Source organism: Crocuta crocuta, unplaced genomic scaffold, assembly GCF_008692635.1.
Source record: "Crocuta crocuta isolate KB4526 unplaced genomic scaffold, BGI_CrCroc_1.0 scaffold332, whole genome shotgun sequence".
Classification (NCBI taxonomy): Eukaryota; Metazoa; Chordata; class Mammalia; order Carnivora; family Hyaenidae; genus Crocuta; species Crocuta crocuta.
Genome location: NW_027532025.1, coordinates 1,425,656 through 1,447,369, shown reverse-complemented (window position 1 = coordinate 1,447,369; position 21,714 = coordinate 1,425,656). Strand labels below are relative to the sequence as shown.

Genomic DNA, 21,714 nt, shown 5'->3' with positions numbered 1-21,714 from the left:
TCATTGGCTTCCATGTATTTTTTAACTTCCTCTTTAATTTCCAGGTTAGCCCATTCATTCTTTAGTAAGATGTTCTTTAATCTCCATGTATTCATGGTCTTTCCAAATTTTTTCTTGTGATTGATTTCAAATTTCATAGCCTTGTGGCCTGAAAATATGTAAGATATATTCTCTATCTTTTTGTACTTGTCGAGGGATGATTTGTGTCCCAGGATATGATCTATTCTAGAGAATGCTCCATGTGCACTCAAGAAGAATGTGTATTCTGCTGCTTTGGGATGAAATGTTCTGAATATATCTTTTAAGTCCACCCGGCCCAGTGTGTCATCCAAAAACATTGTTTCTTTGTTGATTTTCTGTTTAGATGATCTGTCCATTGCTGTAAGTGGGCTTTTGAAGTCCCCTACTATTATGGTATTATTATCAATGAGGTTTTTTATGCTTGTGATTAATCAATTTATATATTTGGCTGCTTTCACCTTGGAGGCATAAATATTTACAATTGTTAGATATTCTTGGTGTATAGATCCCTTAAGTATGATATAATGCCCTTCTTCCTCTCTTTTTACAGGCTTTATCTTAAAAATCTAGTTTGTCTGATATAAGTATGGCTATTCCCACTTTCTTTTGATGACCATTAGCATGATACGTGGTTCTCTACCCCCTTACTTTCGATCTGAAGGTGTCTTTAGGTCTAAAATGAGTGTCTATAAGCAGCATATAGATGGGTCTTATTTTATTACCCATTCTAATACCATATGTCTTTTGATGGGAGCATTTAGTCCATTGACATTTGGAGTGAGTACTGAAAAATATGAATTTAGCACCATTGTGTTGCCTATTGACTTGGTGTTTCTGGTGATGGTCTCTGGTCCTTTCTAGTGTCTGTTGCTTTTGGTCTTTTTTGTTTTGTTTTGTCTTTTCTCCACTGAAAGGGTCCCCCTTAAAATTTCCTGCAGGGCTGGTTTAGTGGTCACAAACTCCTTTAGTTTTTGTTTGTCTAGGAAACTCTTTATTTCTCCTTCTATTTCGAATGAAAACCTTGCTGGATAAATAATTCTTGGCTTCATATTTTTCCAATTCAGTACATTGAATATGTCCTGCCACTCCTTCCTGGCCTGCCAAATTTCTGTGGATAGGTCCACTGTGAACCTGATCTGTCTTCCCTTATAGGTTAAGGACTTTTTCCCCCTTATTGCTTTCATCATTCTTTCTTTGTCTGTGTATTTTGTGAATTTGACTATGATATGCTTTGGTGATGGTCGATTTTTGTCTCTGTGCTTCTTGGATTTTGATGTCTGTGTCCTTCCCCAGATTAGGAAAGTTTTCCACTACAATTTCCTCACATAAACCTTCTGCCCCTTGGGGTGCCTGGGTGGCTTAGTCGGTTGAGCGTCCAACTTTCGCTTAGGTCATGATCTCGCAGTTCGTGGGTTCGAGCCCCGCGTCGGGCTCTGTGCGGACTGCCAGCTCAGAGCCTGGAGCCTGTTTCAGTCTGTGACTCCCTCTCTCTCTGACCCTCCCCTGCTCACGCTGTCTCTCTCTCTCTCCTAGAAATAAATAAAATATTTTTAAAAAAAAAACAAACCTTCTGCCCCTTTTTCTCTTTCTGCATCTTTTGAGACTTCTATGATTCAGATGTTAGTCCTTTTTAATGAGTCACTGAGTTCTCTAAATCTTGTGTTGTGATCTTTTGCCTTTATTTCCCTCTTTTTTCTGCTTCGTTATTCTCATAATTTTATCTTCTAAATCACTAATTTGCTGCATTGCTTTGTCCATTCTTGCCATTGTGACATCCATTCAAGAGTGCATCTCAGTTATAGCATTTTTAATTTAGTCCTGACTAGACTTTATTTCTTTTATCTCCACAGAAAGGGATTTGATGTCGATGCTTTTTTCAACCCCACCTACTATTCTTATTATCGTGGTTCTAAATTCTAGTTCAGACATCTTGCTTATGTCTGTACTGATTAAGCCCCTGGCTGTCATTTCTTCATGTTCTTTCTTTTGGGGTGAATTCTTTCATTTTATCATTTTGAAGGAATAAAAAAATTAGTAAAATAAAAAATAAAAATTGAAAAATTAAAAACAACATTAAAAATCAAATAAGAAAAGCTAGATCTTAGGTATGTTTTGATCTGGTTGTCAAAAGAAGCTTGATAGAATAGAGAAAAAAGAGAAAGTAAAGAAAAAAGGTAAGAAAAAATTTTAAATAAAAAATATTTATATATTAAAATAGGATCAAATGAAATAAAAGAAGTGAAATACAATATAAAACTTTTAAAAATAAAAACATTTTAAAGTAAATTATATATGTGTAGTTCTCTTTATATATCCAAGAACGAGGAAGAAAAGAAAGGAAAGAAATGAAAAAAGAAAACAATTTAAGCAAAAACAGAAGCAAAACAAACAAATAAATGAATCAGCAAACAGAATGAAACCTGAATGAAGTTACATCCAGTTTCCCCTAGAACTGAAATTATGAAGCCCTCTTCAGTCTGTACACTAGGCAGGTGGAGCGACTTGTGCTTGTCTTCTAGGGGATATGCTTGGAGGGCACAGTTGGGTGGGCTTGGTGTATCTGCTCTATTTTCCACTAGGTGGTACTGCTTAGCTTACTGGGGTGGATCAGTGTGGTATGCATGCTGGAGAGGTGGAAATGGCTTCACCAAGCTAGTTCCCTAGTCTCTGGCACAGGAACTTTGTTCTCCCACAGACTCACAATCAAGCACAACTCCTTTCTCTCAGGCTTCCGTCCTCTCCCGCCTCTACGCTGTGTCCAACCTGTCCACCTGCCAGGTGGCACCTCCCTCTAGACTTTTATCTCAGATAGGGCTGTGTTTCAAAACCCCACACTTCAGAGACCCCTGCAGCTTGGACCCACACTAACTTTCTGGGGGAGGGTCTCGCAGAGTAATGACCGGGTGCTGACTTGCCCCAAAAAACGTTCATCTAATCAGGCAGCTGTAGGGCTTCAGAGATTATGGCAATGCACAACACAGTTGGCACCAGGTTTCGCTGCACCCTGACACCTTTGTCCCTATACCTGGGGCCATTGCTGCTCTCTGGGCTCCACTGGGACCTTTGCCTGTGGGGAGGCTGTATGGTCTCTACCAAATGCACACCATGTAGGGAGACTGCTTTTCCCTGTGTGGCGCATGGATCCCTCAGACCCTACTGTCTTCTCCTGGGGATTCTCCCTACTTCCTCACCAGAGCACCGCCAGGCACTGAGCTTTGGAATTTCAGATTCTGCTCCACTGTTTACAGAATCCTAATGGTATTGAAACCCTCTCCTTTTTCCTTGTCAATGATTTTGGAGAATAGATTTCTTGTTCAGTGCCCTGCTAGTATTTTCATTCTTTCTCTCTTTCTTTCCAGCTATTTTCAGGAAAAGTGCTTACATGATCCTGATACACCACACTCTCCTCCTTTCATTTTCTCTATCCTCTCTGCATGAAAGCAGCTCCCTACCCTTTTCAGCTTTTCTCTCCCCCAGTTCACCTCTCCACACAGCATATCTGCCAAGTTCTCTGGCTCATGTTATGTAGATTGTTGTGTTACTCCTCAGATCAATTTCCTAGATGTTGAAAATGGTTTGGTGCTGATCTAGCTGCATTTTAGGGTTGAGACAGGCTCAGGATTTCCATGTTGCTCTCTCATCTTAACTCTTTTGGGAATAATTTTTTTAAGTTTATTTATTTATTTTGAGAGAGAGAGAGAGAGTGAGGTAGGGGCAGAGAGAGAAGGAGAGAGAGAATCGCAAGCAGGATCCACACTGTCAGTGCAGAGCCCAGTATGGAGCTCAAACTCATGAACCATGAGACCATGAACTAGGCCAAAATCAAGTATTGGACACTTAACCAACTAAGTCACTCAGATGGCCCCGGAATGATCTTTAATGTGCTAATGTGTACGTGCTGGATGAGCAAGTCTCTAAGGCATTTCCAATACTGAAATTCTGTATTCATACCAAAAAAAGTAACTCATATATGTTGTATTAATTAATTTCCATTAGATTTTATTTTGTCACTTATAATCACAGCTCTGAAGAAATACTGACAGCAATAATAGATACTATTTGCTGAATGCTTGTTTGTACCAGGGTCTGTGTTAAGGCCTTTACAGATATTGTCTCATTTATTTTATGCAACAGCCCTAATAGAGAGGTAGATATTATACCCATTTTACAGGTAAGAAAACTGAGATTCAAAGAAGTCAGTGACTTTCCCAAGTTACTTAAGTATGACTGGTCAGCTCAGAATTCAAACCCAGTTCTCTGTGATTCCATATTCTGTTCCTTCCCACTTTTCCATGCTCCCCTTAGTGCACTTTGAAAAAGTCAGAGGATAATTAGAATATTAAAAGATGTATGAATCTGATGCTATAAGGGAAAGTTCCAAGAAAGGGTGGATATTCACCTGGATCTCACATCAAACATCAAAATATATTCTAGTAGGTCAAAGACTAAGTGGCTAAAAATTAAACCAGGTGTACGAGAAGAAAATATGAGTAATTTATTAAGTATATTGGAGAGGGGTAGATATAATACAAAACTCAAAAGCTAAAAAGGAAAACATAGTGATAAATATGGCTTATGTATGGCAAGAAATAGCATACCAAGGAAAAGTTAACAGTTACAATGCAGTAACACAAAATACACAAACCAGACTAATACGAATATTTGCAATAGTTATCTGAGATTAAGCACTAATATTCTTAAAAGGCAGATAAATTTTTAGGAGAACAAACTACACGAATTAAAAAATAGGTGAAATAAGCAAAAGGTCATTTTATGCCAAAACAAATTTAAGTAACTAGCAAACATATTAAAAGATGCTTAACTTCATAATTGTAGAAAAGCAAAATTTAAAAATGTAATTGTCTACATATTAGAATGGCAAAGCCCAAATGTTGTGGTATGTGCAATTTTTACAAGACTATGAAGAAAGTCAATCATATTTTATTTGTGGGAGTATAAATTTTTGGAGACAACTTGGCAATAGCTATTAAAATTTAGCACTCATACCCTTTATCCAAGAACTTTTTGTTAGATGATATTTATTACAGCATTGTTTAAAATAGGAAAATACTGAAACAACCTAAGGGTCTAGCAACCCTGCTGATAAAATAAATTTATAATGGATAATAGAACACTTCATAGCTATCAAAAGGGATGACAATGTATAGGAATATGTGAATGAAGAAAGTTCGTTAAAATGTATTAGTAAATAGAAAACATAAAGGTATAAAACTATATGTAAAATACCTTATTTGTATAAAAATTTAAAATTATAATTCTATAAACCTGCTTTCATTCATACGAAAAATAATTGGTAGTATATATAAGAAGCCATCAACTGTGTATCATTAGAATAAAAGTTGGGACCATTTTATTTTTATGCTTTTTGTATTGCTTTAAATTTATGTATGTGCATTATGTACATACATTAATTTTTTTATATCAATACACTGGGCAGTGAGATTCGGTCTCCCCTTTTTTGCTTTCTTCTCTATTAGTTTCTGTTTGTTTAGTGAATAATAATCATGTGAAAAATGTGCAAGAACAAATTAAAAGAAATGAATAATGCATGTACCTTTTGACTTAGAAAGTATATTTCCAGGGAATTTATCCTTCAGAAACATCTTCACAAGAGTTTGCAGTAGCAGAAAGATAGAAACAGTCTCAACGACAACAACAAGAGGGATCCTGTTGAAAAAATGCTGGTCTATTCATACTATGGATTACTGGGCTCCTGTTAAAAAGGTTAAAATGATATGAGCTGATATGGAAGATGTCCAAGATATATTGTTAAAGGCAAAACAGAAACAGGTTATAGAATTACATATATAATATGATCCTACTCACTTAACTAAAAATGTGAAGACATCTTACATACATAAAAAAAGAAATAGAAATAAAGTCATGTGTGTGCATGTACATATAGTAGATTTCTAGAAAGTATACCCAAGAAACTGCTAACATTGGTTACCTCTGGGAGTACAGATGGTAAGGGGAAATTTTTTACTTTTCCTTAGATACCTTTCTGAAACATTAGAATTTATTTACCATGATCCTACATTATGTTTTAATAAGAAGTTAGCCCTAATTGTTTGACAAGAGATTATTTGGCCCACGAAGTTTGTGCATTCAGCTTCCTGTAGGCAAGAGCCTACATCTAATTACTTTTCCTGCCTTCTGGCTGTCTGAGTCATCGTCTGACTCATCCATGCCTAGACAATCTCTGAAATGACTGTCATCTACTAACAAGTAAATCCGGAAATTCTATAGTTCAAAGGAGATTTACACTCAAAGAGCCTCTCAGTCCTTTCCCTCCAAGGTAAAAGAATATTGAGGCTCAGGAGGTGAAAAGATAGTCACTCCTCTGGTGTGTGGCACAGTCAGGCCAAACCCAGCCTGAAGTCAATGGACTTCTCCATGTTACCATGTAATCAATGCTTTCAGTAAGATCACCAGAATAGAAAGCCAGGGAAGAGGCATGGAAAAATTATAAAAGTGGTTAAGGAGACTTCCACAAAGTTATTATGAGAGGGCTAGAATGGGGAATTAAAGATTACAGATATTCCATGAGGCACCTGAGTGGCTCAGTCAGTTAAGCATCCAACTCTCAGTTTCAGCTCAGGTCATGATCTCACAGTTTGTGAGTCTGAGTCCTGCATCAGGCTCCACATAGGCAGTGCAGAGCCTGCTTGGGATTCTCTCTCTCCGTTTCTCTCTGCCCCTTCTCCATGTGCATGCTCTGTCTCTCTCTCAAAAATAAATGAATAACCTTAATAAACAACAAAAAAAAAAAGTGCAGGTATTCTAGACCCAATGGGGAAACAGTGGCAACTCCCGATCCACCACCCAGAGTCATTGTCAAAGAGCACTGATGAGAGGCAAAATAGGATGTTACGTTTTACATGCAGATAAGCTGGTCAGGTATTTTTTATTATTATTATTTATGGTTGGTAGCCAACTTCTCTGTAAATAAAAGGAAGCGGAAGCAGAATTCTGGTATCAACTGCAAAAGAGTAGCTCTATGTATGTTAGAAAAGCTGGACTTTCTGTGTGTTCAGTTCAAGCAGAAAAAGTTTCTTAGGGGCTTGCCTTGTTCACCTTTGTTCTCCACCCATGATCTCTCTCCTGAGGCAGACACAGAGCCCTGTCATTGGAAAGCACTCAGTAATTATATTACGTTGACTTTGACCTAATTGATTTGAGAAAAATTTTAGCTCTTATTTTTTATGAAATTTGACTTCAGAATGACTTTTCCCTCTCAGTAGAGTTTTGTGCTTGTTTTTTAGATGTTCTGGTTTTCTGTTGGCATCAGCTCCAAAATGGGAGTTAGCAACAGCAACATAAACTCCAGGCATTCTTTATTTCATTTTGTCAGAATTCATTCTGGAATTGTACATGAGAAATGGGGCAGTCAGGTTTATTTTGGAATAAGGCTCAGGGCTGTCTAACCAAGCTCAGAATGACAGGACCAGGCATATGACCAAAAAGAGGGATTTGGCAGGCAGCCAGCCCCATTTCATACAGTCTACCCAGAACTTCATCTGAATATATTAATCTGTCAGCACATACTCATCTGTGTACATTACATGTGTCTCTCTTTATTATCCTGTTTTTCCTCTAATTCTGAAGGCTCATATCCTCCCCCAGAAGTCTAGGAAACTCACAGAGGCATATTAAATGCACATACTAAAATTCTCATAGACATGCATAGACAGAGTTTCAACCCAGTCAGACCATGCTTTAAATGCCACAAGATGAAATTTCACGTCTTTGCTGACTGAAAGTTGTTAAGAGCCTGAAACTCACTAAGTAACACTCAAATGGCTTGGTAGGACATTAGTGGTTTTGAGGCAGGTCACATAATCTTAGACAGCTTCTAAGTTTGGAGAAACATTTTTCTTCTATCAGAATAATAGGCCTTATAAAATACCAAAATTCTCTGGTTTTCTCTTCCAGGTGAATGGCATTGACCTCCGTGGAGCATCCCATGAGCAGGCTGCAGCTGCGCTGAAGGGGGCTGGACAGACAGTGACGATTATAGCACAATACCAACCTGAAGGTCAGTGAGAAACCAAGCTTATAATGTTCTGATACATTTCTGCACATTTCTGATAATCCATATTAACCAGTCTATACCAACAAGGTTTTTTAAAACTTACCTATCCTGAAAAATGAGTGTTACATATCCAGAGAATATGAGGCTTTGATACTCTTAATCTTCCAAGGAAAACATCAATTAGAAAGTCCTCTTCAAAATATGAATTAAAAAAACTAGCATCAACTTTATTTATATTTTTATCTGTAGACCCTTTGGGTCAGCAATGGATACTATAAAAACCATTAAGATGGACTAAGAATCCAATTGACATGAGACCAATTAATAGGAGAAAATCAAATTTAATAGTATATGTAAGAGGAATCCATATAGGCATGGAAATTCCAAAGACAGGCCAAATGACATATACATGTCATCCTGAACTATGAAATAGGCAGGGTCTGGGACTTTAGAGAACAGAAATACATTTCACGGGGCGATAAGAGCAGATGTTTGGAAATTAGGTATTTGTTCTGCCTATACAGATGGGTCACTCAGATAAAATCTATCTCTGTTAATAACCAGTGTACTGGAAAAGACCCCCAGTTGAGATCCTTCTATGTAGCTATGGGAGGGGCAAAAGTTTCTCTTGAGCCTGTAGTGTCTCACTTGCCTTCAGTGCAATATCCATATGCCACAGTGGCACATTCAGTGGGGGCAGGGTGGAGGGCGGGGGTTGGAGTAGTTGTCCTGAATCACTTCAGAAGCAAGGACAGAGGGAACAGACCATGATCAGCATTCTCTCTCTGTGGCATTAACTCTTATTAATACTAACACAGTGTTTGGTTGTCCTTGATGTAGATTTGTGTGTGTGTGTGTGTGCTCTCTGCTATAGTATAGCTTGTTTGCAACATGCTACTGTAATCCCTGAAACATGGTGAGATGTCATAAATTGGCTTATCCAACTGAGGCTTGATGAGATATCCTAAACTGCATTAGCCATACCCTGCTCTTTGGTTTGTCTCAACATCTGTTTCTGTGATCAGAATGAGGCTCAATGAGACAACCAGGATGTTACCTATTGGGTGGATGATATTTTAGCAAATTTGTATGTAGATTGCTCCTGTGTTAATGAAATGCAGTTAAGCACACCACAGTGGTCTAGACTTTTTACAAGAAAATAAAAAAAGGAATGTGGTTTCGGCCTTTAAGAAATGTAGTTAACTATCCTTGGTCCACATAGCTCTCAGAGAGACTATTAAACAGATAAACATGAAAGTACAAAATGCCATTAAGGAAGAGCCTTTTTGCCTATGGGTATAAAGAGCTTCTTTGACCTTTTAAAGTGATTCTTTCTTAACGTCAGTTGGTCTATTCTTCTTTGGAAGACTGAGGTGTGTATCTTCTTTGCGAAGTCTTAGATTTTATTTACCATAATGGTGGCCAACCACATATTTCATGTGAGAATAAAGAAAACATTGTGCCATGTGTGTTTTGGAATGTTTCATTTATGTTGCCTGTCTTTAGGATTAGAATCTGCACTTAAGTTATAAAAAGATATATTAAATGCTTTCTCCTATTGGCCTGACCCAGATATGGCCAGAGAATGGGAGAAGAGGAGATTTGTGATTGTCAAAGATGGATGATGACAATACCAAGGGCAAATGTTCTTCCCATATAGCTTTGAAAGTCTTTCTACTTAGTAAACATGTCTTCTAATAGGAATAAATGGCTCCAGAAGTGCCCATTATAAAATAGGAAATAAAAACATCTGGGTTAGCATAATTTGATAAACAAATTCTACTTCATATAGAATAAGAACCTTTCCTCAGGACTTTTCCATTTTCTTTGTTTTCATTCAGTCTCAAACTGTATGCCCTTCACCACAACCTGGCACATGGCATAAATGCCCAGGCTCTTTTCCCATTTCTGAAAAATTTCATCTCAAACACCAATTAAAATTAGAAGCTCTTGATAGTGAAGATAGCCATTCAAGTGGCCTTGAACAGAGTGATTTTAAACTTTAAAGGTTACAGGAAAAGACAAAATGTCATTCTATCAACTTTATTCTTCATCTTAAGCTTCTTTACAGCTTTTGTTTCCTTTAAGCAATATACTTAATTTGGATACTATGATGTGCTTTGTGAAGATGCCTGTTCAAAACACATCTTATAAATCATATAAACCAATTTTCAAAGTGCTTCTAAAGAAATCTGCAAATAAAAACAACAACCTTATTCAAAGTGCCTGAGTGCAGCTAGGATTCACAGAATGACTTGCCTATTTTAATAGTCCAACTGTATTCTAACTTGTCACAGCTTTAAATCAGTTGAAAATGGGGTAATATAATGACAAGCAATCATTTCCCCCCTTTCTAAATTTAATGTGTAACTGAGCCTTAATTTAACTATTGTATGAAATGGAAAACTGATTGGATTATTGTTTAGATCATTTAGGGACATTTAAATTATATGACATTTTTAGGAAATAATGAACAATTTGCCTTTAAAATAACAAGTAAAAGAATGCCATCAGAGTCCATTAGGAAATTGTCACCATATCCCCTTCATTTGCACCAGGATTATGAGGTGTCCATGCTAAGACAAATTTTATTTACATCTCTTTTGATAGGTTCAAGAACCAGACTTCCAGTAAATAAGTTTTTCAGTTCAAAACATAAAAATGCTTTTGTTGGAAGTATACAAGATTCCTTGCTTGGTATTACCAGAGATTCAGAAAATTTGGCCCTTAAGACTTGTATCCCAAGTCTTTGTCTTTAAGGAATGTGTGTGTGTGTGTGTGTGTGTGTGTGTGTGTGTGTGTGTTTATCTTCTTGAGGAGAGAGGACTTAGATACATTTGACTGTGTGTGTGTGTGTGTGTGTGTGTGTGTGTGTGTATCTTCTTGAGGAGAGAGGACTTAGATACATTTGATAGAGATCATTTTCTGATGACATAGGACCAAAATTGTGTAATAATGACACCATCTCTAAGAATTATGGAATGCCAGAGAAGGGCTAAACCTGCAGAGGCCAAAACAGTACAAAAGTACTTCATGGAAATGAGGAAATGGGAAGATGGAGCCAGACTTTTAAAAGTGGGTGGGATTTCTATTCTGAAGATCAGGGAGAAAAAAAAAAAATATCTTGCTAAACTAAGTAAGATCATGAGCTCCATATATACAGGCACATAAACCTATATTTTTCCATGTTATACTTATTATTAGCATTTCTTAAAGAGTTGCTGAGTTAATGAATAAAATATACCTTTCTTTAGCATTCAGTTTCTACTGATGATGATTGAAGATTGGGGGAATGATTTAGTTTCACTACTTGCATTTTTTCATTTTTGCTTCAAAGAAGGAAATATGTGCCAAACCAGCACGTATTACAAAATATAAAACCATTTCCAAATCTGTTTTTCATAAGACAGCACATTTTTTGAAATAATTGTAAATAATTTATAATTATCATAATGTAACAATAAATGTCTTCCTCGGCAAATTTTACTGTGCAAAGTAAGACCAAAGGTGAGGTAATTTAACCCCTGTTGCCTAAATTAGTCTATCCATCATCAAATCTTATCCAATGCCTAGTCCTAGGTAGTAGAATTAAAGCCAAATTTGAAGAGTCACATACAAACAATATTTTTTTCTGGTGGTATGATTGTGCTTCATTAAACCAGCTTTTTTAAAATCCATTTTCTATCACATGTTTACCTGGAAGTTAACATGTATTCTGTTGATAATAGGAAGAAAATAATGAAGTTGTTTTCTTTATTTCTTTTTTTAAGAGGATCATGTATCTGATACTTAAGGAATAATCCTACTTAAGTAATATGGGAAGTTAATTCTTGCCTAAAACTTCAACTGTCTATATACAATCAGTGAAGCTATTCCATCACTACTTCAAAAAAGGAAACATAATGCCTGCCCTCTCCTCAGTCCACATATATTTACATATATGCTCCTTTCCTATCCCTTTCCAGCCATCTTCCCCATTGCTTTCAGAATTATTATTCTAAAAAGATATGAGCCCAAGGCACCTTTGCACAACTCCATGCCCTTCTCAATATGGTCCCAGCCAACTTCCCTCTTCCCTCTCCACTAACCCAACCATCACCCACCAGCATCATCTTTTTTTTGCCCTCCCAATGCTAAACAAGACTACTTTCTGCTTCCCAGCAGTTGGTTCTGAACAGTTTCTGGGCCGTTGCTCATGCGGGTTCCTTCCCCTGGAATTCCTTTTCTCAGATTCTACCAGTAGGATTCCTAGTCATTTTGAGGGCCTGAAGATGTCAATTCCACTATGAAGTCCACTTTTATCTGTTAAGTCAGAGTTGATTGATTCAGTCTCCAAGCTCTCTAGACCTGTATTCAGACAGTATGTGTGTCTCTTAACATGATTTGTGCATTTCCCCATTCAAGTAAGCTTCTAGAGAGCAAGAATCCATTTATCACTCATTTTATATCATGTGAGAATTTGCTCAATATGAATTTGATTATGCTCTATTGAAGAGTTATCAAATGGTTCTCCATTTGTTTTAAAGATGCAATGGCAAATAATTAATAGTCAGTGCTTAAGAAATATTTTTTGAATGAATATTGAATAAATGGCCTGGGTTTTTTGATATTAGATACAGAAATGGTAAATGAATCTCCAGACTTGACATTTGGTGTTGATGCAGTTTTTATGGGTTGACTTTTTGTTCTTTTCTTACCAAACAGTGGCCCTTTTGGATAAACTCCCTTTCTCTTACATTGTAGAAAATCTACAACTATTTTTCCATAATAGAACACAAGCAAAAATTATTAAAGCTCTAACATTTTTAAAATGGCAAAACTCAGTGGGGGGGGGGGGGGGGTGTTGAGCTGGATGGCTCAGTCAGTTAAGCATCCAACTTTGGCTCAGGTCATGATCTCACAGTTTGTGGATTCAAGCCCCATGTCAGGCTCTGTGCTGATAGCTCAGAGCCTGGAGCTTGCTTCAGATTGTGTGTCTTCCTCTCTCTCTCTGTGCCTCCCCTGCTTGCATTCTCTCTCTCTCTCTCTCTCCTTCTCTTTCTCTCTCTCTCTTCGTCTTTCTCTCAAAAATAAGTAAACTTTAAAAAAAATAATAAAATTCCAAAACTCAACTTTAACACCATTGATGAATTTTAAAACTCATTGATTATAACCTAATTATACATTGGTCAAAAGGGTCTAACACAGCATTTCCCAAATCAGATAGTGGCAAATCTTTATAGGATTTGTTGCCTTCTCACTATATAATAATACCTATATTTACTGTGAGATCACTAACTAGGGCTGAAATCATAAACTACCAGATATTCACTAGGAGAACCAAGTGAACAATATAAATTGTTGGCTAAAGTACAAAATGGAGGCCAACATATTCCTATGAAAGCCACCAATATCCTTTTGCCTTTAATCTGACTACTCATGGTGTTGTTTTGGACACAACAAGGGCTTCACAAAGACCTGCAAGTAGGAAAGAGGAGGTCAGAGAACGAGGTCCCCATCAGCAAACAGGGACTTGAGGAGACAATAGAGGGACTGATTTTCTCCATCATTAATTTTAAGTTTTTATTCAAATTCCAGTTAGTTAACATACAGTTTAGTATTAGTTTCTGGTATATAATATTGTGATTCAACATTTCCATATAACACCTGGTTATCCACCTTTTATTCTCTCATAGAATATTTGAGTTTCTAAAAGAAAAACCCAAAGAATAATGCTAATTGTTCCCTGGAGACTTACAAATAGGACCTTGTTTATAGAATTGTGACAGAGTGGCCATGTGGTTTATTTAAACATTTATTTGGTTAGTAGATATTTTTACTGAACACTTACTATGTCCCAGCATTGTTCTTGGGAAATTATAAAGCAGTGAACCAAAAAGTTCTTCTCAGATAAATATTAAATTTGTCACATGGTGATAAGTAGTATAAATAAATAGAAAGAAATGTAAAAATGATAGTAATAGAGAAATGTATGGTGAGGATAGAAGGCCAAGCTAATCAGTTTATATTTCAGCAAAGACCTCAAAGAAATCTGAGAGTAAGCCATACAGGAATCTGGGGAAGAAATTAATTATTCTAGAGTCTTGGTCTGCCAACTCTGGTCTGTGAAGCAGCAGCATTGATATGTACAGAGCTTGGTAGAAATGCACAATCTCAAGCCACAATTCAGGCCTACTAAGTGAGAATCTACATTTTATCAAGATCCATAGGTTATTTGTATGTACATTAGTTTGAGAAGCACTATACTAGAATCCTTGAGGACCCTGCAAAAACTGTGATTTGTCACTGTGGGGTCGGACTCCCTCTACTTGGAGTACAGGCCAATGCCACTTAAGGCTGCATCACTAAGTTTGATTTCTGGCATGTGTTACTCAATGATTGGTCATGCCTTGGTAGTTTTACTAGGGACATGTCAGGCTGCAGGGGATCTAAGAAGTTCATGTGTCATTCACATCTACCTCACCTATACCCCCCCTCTAAATACAGATTATCAAGCAAATTCATAAGTCTTGCTAGAACTCCTCATCTAGTGAGACAATGAACCTTTTCAGGCTTTATTCCCTTTCATTATGCCTTCTCTGCAAGTGAGTAAAGAATGAGTGAGTTGGCATGAGGTAAGAGTGAACTTCATCCAAGTGGGCAACTTTGTGGACTAAAAGAAAGTCATTAAGCCATCACTATAAAGTTTCTTTAAGGCACTTATTGTATTTTAAAACAGAAGCTCACTTCAGTAATCTTTTCTACTCCTTTTAAATTAAGAAACTAATTCAGAAATAAAAATACTCATTCTTTTCAGACTGAAGTGAAATTCTGATCTTTTTCAGAGTTACTACTCTAAATGAAGTCACAAGTTTAAACCATAGTTGGACAACTATCATCTGTTTCTCTATAAGGTCAAAGATGTGATGAAAACTTAAATGAATATGTTGTTTACCCTCTGAAAAACTATAGATACGTTCTGTACCTAAAAGTTCCCAAAATGAAAGTATATACAACATCCAAGAAGCTTACTTAATGCAACCTATATTTCTTTCTTAAAATCAATGTCTACATAAGTTTATGCATATGAATGAGCAGCTGTGGCATGTTGAGATTTTTTTCTCAATGCAAATAACTTCATCTTAAATGCCTAGGCAATATTCATAAAGTCCAGCTGTAGGTCTTGGTCAGAAATTGCATCAGCATCATCAGGGAGCATTTAGGATGAGCTTTGGAATGGAAAGTATTATGCAAGACTCTGGATTAGGAAGAGAAGGCCAGCATTCTAGTGCCAACTCTATGCCTAGCTGTCTGACCTCATTCTAGTTATTCATCTTTATGAGTTTTCATTTTCTTACTTAAAAAAGTTAGGATGAGTAAAATATTTTCAAAAGAAGCCTCCCATTACTGAATTCTAGGTAAAAGACATGACCCCTTAAGTAGTAGAGAAGTATAAATTCCATTATTTGAAGATCTTGTCACTAATACTGCATCTTTGTTCTTTGCATTTTTTTTTTTGCATTCTTTAAGAAAAAGAGGGCACACAATCTGGTTAACTTGATGTATTTTGTGCAGATTACCTAAAATCATTGAGAAATGGAAATTAAGAGTTGAAAGAATCCTTAAAGATCACCTCATCCAGCTTCACAGATGGGGGAACTGAGACTCAGTCAACATCCACATAGGAAATCAGTTCAGTATCTTAAAACTTGTCATAGCTACTAAAGCTGAGGCTAACTAAACAGCTATTAAATTCCTGAATTGTTTTATTTTACTGTAGTAGCTCATCATGGCTGATGACTTAAATAGCCCAAGGAATCTAATTCAATTAGGTTATTATGATCAGAAAGGGGTTGAAAAATTCTTATGGAACCTCAGGGCTTTCTCATGCCCTAATTTCACTTTAATTTCTAGCTTATTATTCTTGTTAATTGTTCTTACTCACGTATTCACAATCGAATGATATATATAAGAGAGCTTTAAAAGTGTAAGCAATTACTGCTAATTTAAAAAATTACCATCAATCAGGGAATATTGATAGTTCAAGAAACAGCTCAAATATATTATACTTTGGGGGTGCCTGGGTGGCTCAGTTGGTTAAGGTTCTGACTTCGACTCAGGTCATGATTTCACAGTTTGTGAGCTCCAGCCCCGCACTGGGCTCTGTGCTGACAGCTCAGAGCCTGGAGCCTGCTTCAGATTCTGTGTCTCCCTCTCTTTCTACCTTCCCCCACTCTCTAACAGCCTTTCTGTCCCTCTCTCAAAAATAAATAAACATTAAAATTTTTAAGACATTATGTTTTTCCTCTTCCCTACCCTAACTTCTTCATGTGAATTCCTTCTTCCATCTGTCCATCCATCCATCCATCATCAATCAGTTCATCCTTAGTGATATTCTGTATTGCCACACATCATCTCCAAATATGTTGCATTAAATCTGGTTTAATTAACTGGATTGGCATATTCTAATTTTTACTTAAAATTGGGAAGGAAACTTCAACATACAACTTTATATGACTCTAAAATTTGTATTGCTTAGCTGTGTCTTTCTCCACAACTCTGTCTCATATGGGTACAGGCTTCACCAACAGGTACTGCCTCCTCCTGCATTAGAAATCTCCCAGGATGTCCCTTTACTTATAATGTATCTTTTTCCTACCCTTCTCCCAGTTGCGTTTTTAACTCCCCAACCTCCAACTAAAACATAACAGCACAGAATATATCAGAAAAGATGATTCATGCAAACAGAGTCTGGAGATTTATGGGAGGTTCTCTCTCAGTGATTGATTATGCTGCATATCTTTCTCCATGCTTATACCCCAGTTTGGACTTAGAAAAATGTATTGGGGACAAAGTGAGATATCACTTCCTGACTCAAAAAATTCTCTTGACCTAACTATCTATCCTGGGAATCCAGGATCTCAAACTCTTATCAGAGGGGCTAAAAATATTTACAAAGCTGATGTATGTCATTTCCCTTCCTGTTATACCATCTCTGCCCAGCCTCATAACAACCCTCATTCCATAATTAAACATACTGATCTTTGGGTGTCTCATCTTGTGATTTTATAATATTTTGAAGGACCCTTGGCATCCAGTGACATAAAGCACTCACTCACTAATAATGAAAGAGACTAAATAAATCTTTGTGCTAGAGACATTTGACAACCAGAAAGATCTCTTAGATCTTGGATTAGCAACACCCAGATCAAATACATGGAAATAAAGAGTCCTAATCATATTCTTGACTATACATGTATTACCAGATGAACACAGATCCTCCACTGATAAGGAGTTTCAGGACTTAGAGAACTGTTAAAGAATGTTCCACAGAGACAATCAGAAGAGGGATACTGGCTAAAACATCTGAAAAACCTACTAACCTTACTCCATGTTATCAGGGAAGAGTGTAGTTCACCTCCACATTTGTTTGGAAATCCCAGTATATAAGCCAACCCTCATATTTACTAATGAGTAATGAAACATTTTTCTTGTCCCTTCCCTTACTCCACAGCCAATGTTTTTTAACCACGCCCAAGCCACATCACTTTCTAAACAGTGATGCCCTGGTTTGTTAATTAAGATGGTTAGAGAGATTATTTTTAAGACTCTGGCTGACATTTTATGAAATTAGAATATGTCATCAAGAAATAATTGTTGCAAGCAATAATTTTGAATGTTCTCATTTTATTCCTCACATTTTAAACACATGGAAATTCTGCTCTCACCCACTTGGTGGGAAAGGGAAAGAGATCTTTATCTGTGGAAATTGCTTTCTCTGTGTTTAAGAGAATTTGAACCCTCCAATAATGGTTTTAAATTTATTTTTTTTAATTTTTTTTAATGTTTTATTTATTTCTAGGAGAGAGAGAGACAGCATGAGCAGGGGAGGGTCAGAGAGAGAGGGAGACACAGACTCTGAAACAGCCTCCAGGCTCTGAGCTGGCAGTCAGCACAGAGCCCGACGCGGGGCTTGAACCCACGAACCGGGAGATCATGACCTAAGCGAAAGTCGGACGCTTTACCGACTAAGCCACCCGGGCGCCCCAATGGTTTTAAATTAAATTCAAGTAGAAATGCTTGTTACTTGTTGGGGCTTTTAAGATTAATAATTTATTGTATATGGTCTCTTCATTTATAGACACCTTATAGTCCAAATCTCATCAGTTTCATAAAGTAAAGTAAAGTAAATGTAACTACCAAGCTTGGAAATAGATTTATTGGGAATGAAAAGAAATAATATAGAAAAAAACTATTTCAGTAAATAAAAGACTCAAAAAGCTGAAGTAAGGGTGATATCTTCAATTCTCTGAATCACAAGTAGTAGCAACTTTAGAATGGAAAAGCCAAACCCAGGAAATATAAAGTATATATCTTTAATGTGCTTTACAGATTACTAATCCAAATAGGATTCCTGGTAGACTCATTGACTGAGTTCATAAAAGACAAAAGTGTCCAAATTATACTTTGGTTCAAGATAATCTTTTTTTTTTTTTTAAATTGTTTAATGTTTATTTACTTTTGAGAAGGAGACAGAGTGTAATCAGGGGAGGGGTAGAGAGAGAGAGAGACACAGAATCTGAAGCAAGCTCCAGGTGCTGAGCTGTCAGCACAGAGCCCAACATGGGGCTTGAACCACGAACTGTAAGATCATGACCTGCCAAAGTCAGATGCTTAACCAAATGGGCCATCCAGGCACCCAGAGATAATCTTGCCTTATTCACTCTCTGTTTTCTCATATGCATGTTTCCACTGCTAAGGGTAATTTATTTCCTTAATAAGAGTTGCTGACACTTTCGGGAAATAAAGCAATAGCAGAACAAAAATTCATTCATTCAATCTTCATTCAGCTGATATTTATTAAATGCTTCAAGTGAGTGACACGCTGACTTGGACATTGGAGATAGAATGATGAACAAAATATGCATGACCCTTTCACTGATATTCACTGATATACCTACAGTTAGCAGAGTAAAATTATACCAGTGATTTTACAAGCTCAGGTGACTGCTCTAGGAAAAGAAAAGGACTTAGATCTAGACTCTCAGAGTCTACATATTCACATATATTCTTCAATTATATGAATCCTGACCAAACCAAAACAAACAAAAAACTCTGACCTAGATAGAGGCTTAAGAAGACATCCCAAGGAAATAATATTTTCTTGAATCTGAACGGTAAATAGGCATTAATTTGTCAAACCAGAGCAGGGGAAACAGTTGTAAGGAAGAGGAGGGAAATGTATGTGAGAAAGTGGAAGAAATACCATGCATAAAGGAAGTGAAAGAGGGAGGCGTAGGCAGATTATGGGGGACTGGTATTTGGTTCTTTCTCCTGAAAGCAACAGTGTTGAAAAATTTTAATCCAGAGGCTGGCAGGATCAGAGTTGTACTTAAAAAAATAGCTCTGACTTCTTAAAAGAGAATAGGCCAGAGAGTGCCAAAGAGGCTGGGAAAGACCCAATTAAAAAGTACTCATCTGGGTAAAATGGTGGTGGTTGGCTTAGAAGTAGGAGCAGAATCAGTGGAGAGGAGCAGATAGACTCAGGGGGGAAATGGGAGCAAGGGGAAAAGTTGGTGATAAAGTCAACAGGATTTACATGTTGGCTTATTAAAGTATATAAATTCATTCATTTCATTAAAATATGGCACAGCACTATTGACAATTACAAGACAAATAAACCCCTCAGGGAAAAGTATGGTTTATTTATGTTATACTTTAGTCCCTAGTACAGAACCTAGTTCATAGTAAGCATTCAATATGAAATTTTTCCATATGAAAAGTTTTCAAATGAAAAAATAAGGGAGTTATGCCAATGAATAAATGTATCTATTCTATAGGAATAGATAGGGTATATTCTCTCTCTCCTCACTTTTTTATTTTAGCTAAGGCAGAAGAAAATATAGATGTCAGAAAAAGAAAGACAGAAAGGGAGTTGGTAGCAAGAGAGAGAATAATTAAGACTAGTATGGAGCAGTCACCATATGTCTGATGACATTCTAAAATCTCTGCATATGTTTACTCATTTAGATTTCTCAAAAACTTATGATATAGGTTCTATTGCATCGCCCATTTGCTCATTTACAGATGAGAAAACTGGGACTCAGAAAGCATAAGAAGCTTTCCCAAGATCAGACATCCAATCAGTAGAGTAAAACAAGGAGTCATTCTCAGGCAGAAAGATACCAGAATGGCCATTGCATAGACTACTTCTCAAAGGAGAAAGAAAAGGGAACCAGAGTCACATGGTGATAAAAAAAATTTTAAAAAAATAAATGGAGAGGAAAGGGGAGGCAATGAAGGGGATATGGAGAATCTAATAAAGGAAAAATGCCATGTACCCAGAGAGAGAGAGGACAAAGGTACAGAAGGGACAAAAGAGTCAGATGGGGAAATAGCGATAAGCTAGGCAAGGCCAGTAGGCACGCAGATAAGAGTGTATAGTAATCAGATGTGATCAAGAATGGAGACAGGCCAATATTGTCTTGTTGTAGGCCATGGCCTCAGGAGCAGATCAAACATAGGTGGGTGAATTCTCTTCTTTTTTAATTTGTGGTGGTTACATCCATTGTTCTTTTCAAAATACGGGAGTTGTGGGCCTGCAGTTCAGCTCTGAGAATAGGTGTGGCCCCAGACTGGTACAAAGGCAGGTAGGAGGCTCACCATTTACTACCTTTTGAGGTCTTAAGTGAGTAATAACCTCTCTGACCCTGAAATTCTTTACCTGTAATATTAATAATCATATTTACTGGGAGAATTGGAGAAAATAGATGTAGAGTGTCTAGAATATGTAAGGCCATCCATAAATGACAGCTAGTATCACAAACCTTCAACAATCTTGTTTGAGTAAACAGTGCTCCTCCCCACCCCACCCCTACTGTAATCAGATCTCTGCATTACGCTTAGAACTGCATAACAACAGACAGGAGCAAAGAGCTTCAAGTCTGGTAAGCAGTAGTAGTTAAACAGTTCCTATTGTGAAATCAGATATAGTTCAAATTCCAGCTCTACCATTAACTGTTCTATATCCTTCAACAAATTACTTCTCCTCTGGAAATAGCATTCTTTATCTGTTAAGTAAAGATTCATACTTATCTCTCAGGACAACCTTACAGATTAAGTAAATCAGTACATGTAAAATGCTAAGCACAGTTCCTGACAAATAGCACATCATCAGTAAGTAGTAACTACCATTATTATGGTAATTACAGAAAGACCAGAAAGTCTACAATATGGTTATTATATGGAGAATGATAGAGAGAGAGAGAGAGAGAGAAGCAGACCCAGAGTGGGAAAGTTTAAAAAGCCCTTGGGAGTCTGTGGATACAGTTTTTTGAGGGATTTCCTGTGGAAATTTATATGGGAAAACTCCTTATGTGATTGTGTCAAATAAGTTGTTCTCAGCAGAGTCCTGGGATCCAGTGAAAGAATGGCAGGAGTGGGGGTGAGGTGGGGTGGGGGTGGCAGGTACCAGAGGAAACAACCTGGGCCCTAGTCTCAATCCCCCTCCACTCAGAGAAGACTTTATTTGTTTTTTATGTTAGGTCTTGGATACATGAAAGCTTCTGTCACCAAAATACAGTTTTAAGCTGTTTAAGCAGAAGGCAAAAAAAAAAAAAAAAAAAAAAAAGCTGTTAAGTTGGAGAGGTGTGTTTTGT

At 37.0% G+C, this 21,714-nt stretch overlaps 1 protein-coding gene across 9 annotated transcripts in view; it reads left to right on the top strand.

Moving 5' to 3' along the window:
- The window catches only part of DLG2 (discs large MAGUK scaffold protein 2), a 1,377,464-nt gene that overhangs the window by 1,066,365 nt on the left and 289,385 nt on the right, over positions 1 to 21,714 (top strand). For all 9 annotated transcript variants that reach the window (XM_077776205.1, XM_077776203.1, XM_077776202.1 and 6 more), the window contains one exon: positions 7,978 to 8,080. In XM_077776205.1, the coding sequence (XP_077632331.1) occupies positions 7,978 to 8,080 (103 nt within the window). The remainder of the gene's footprint in view (positions 1 to 7,977; positions 8,081 to 21,714) is intronic.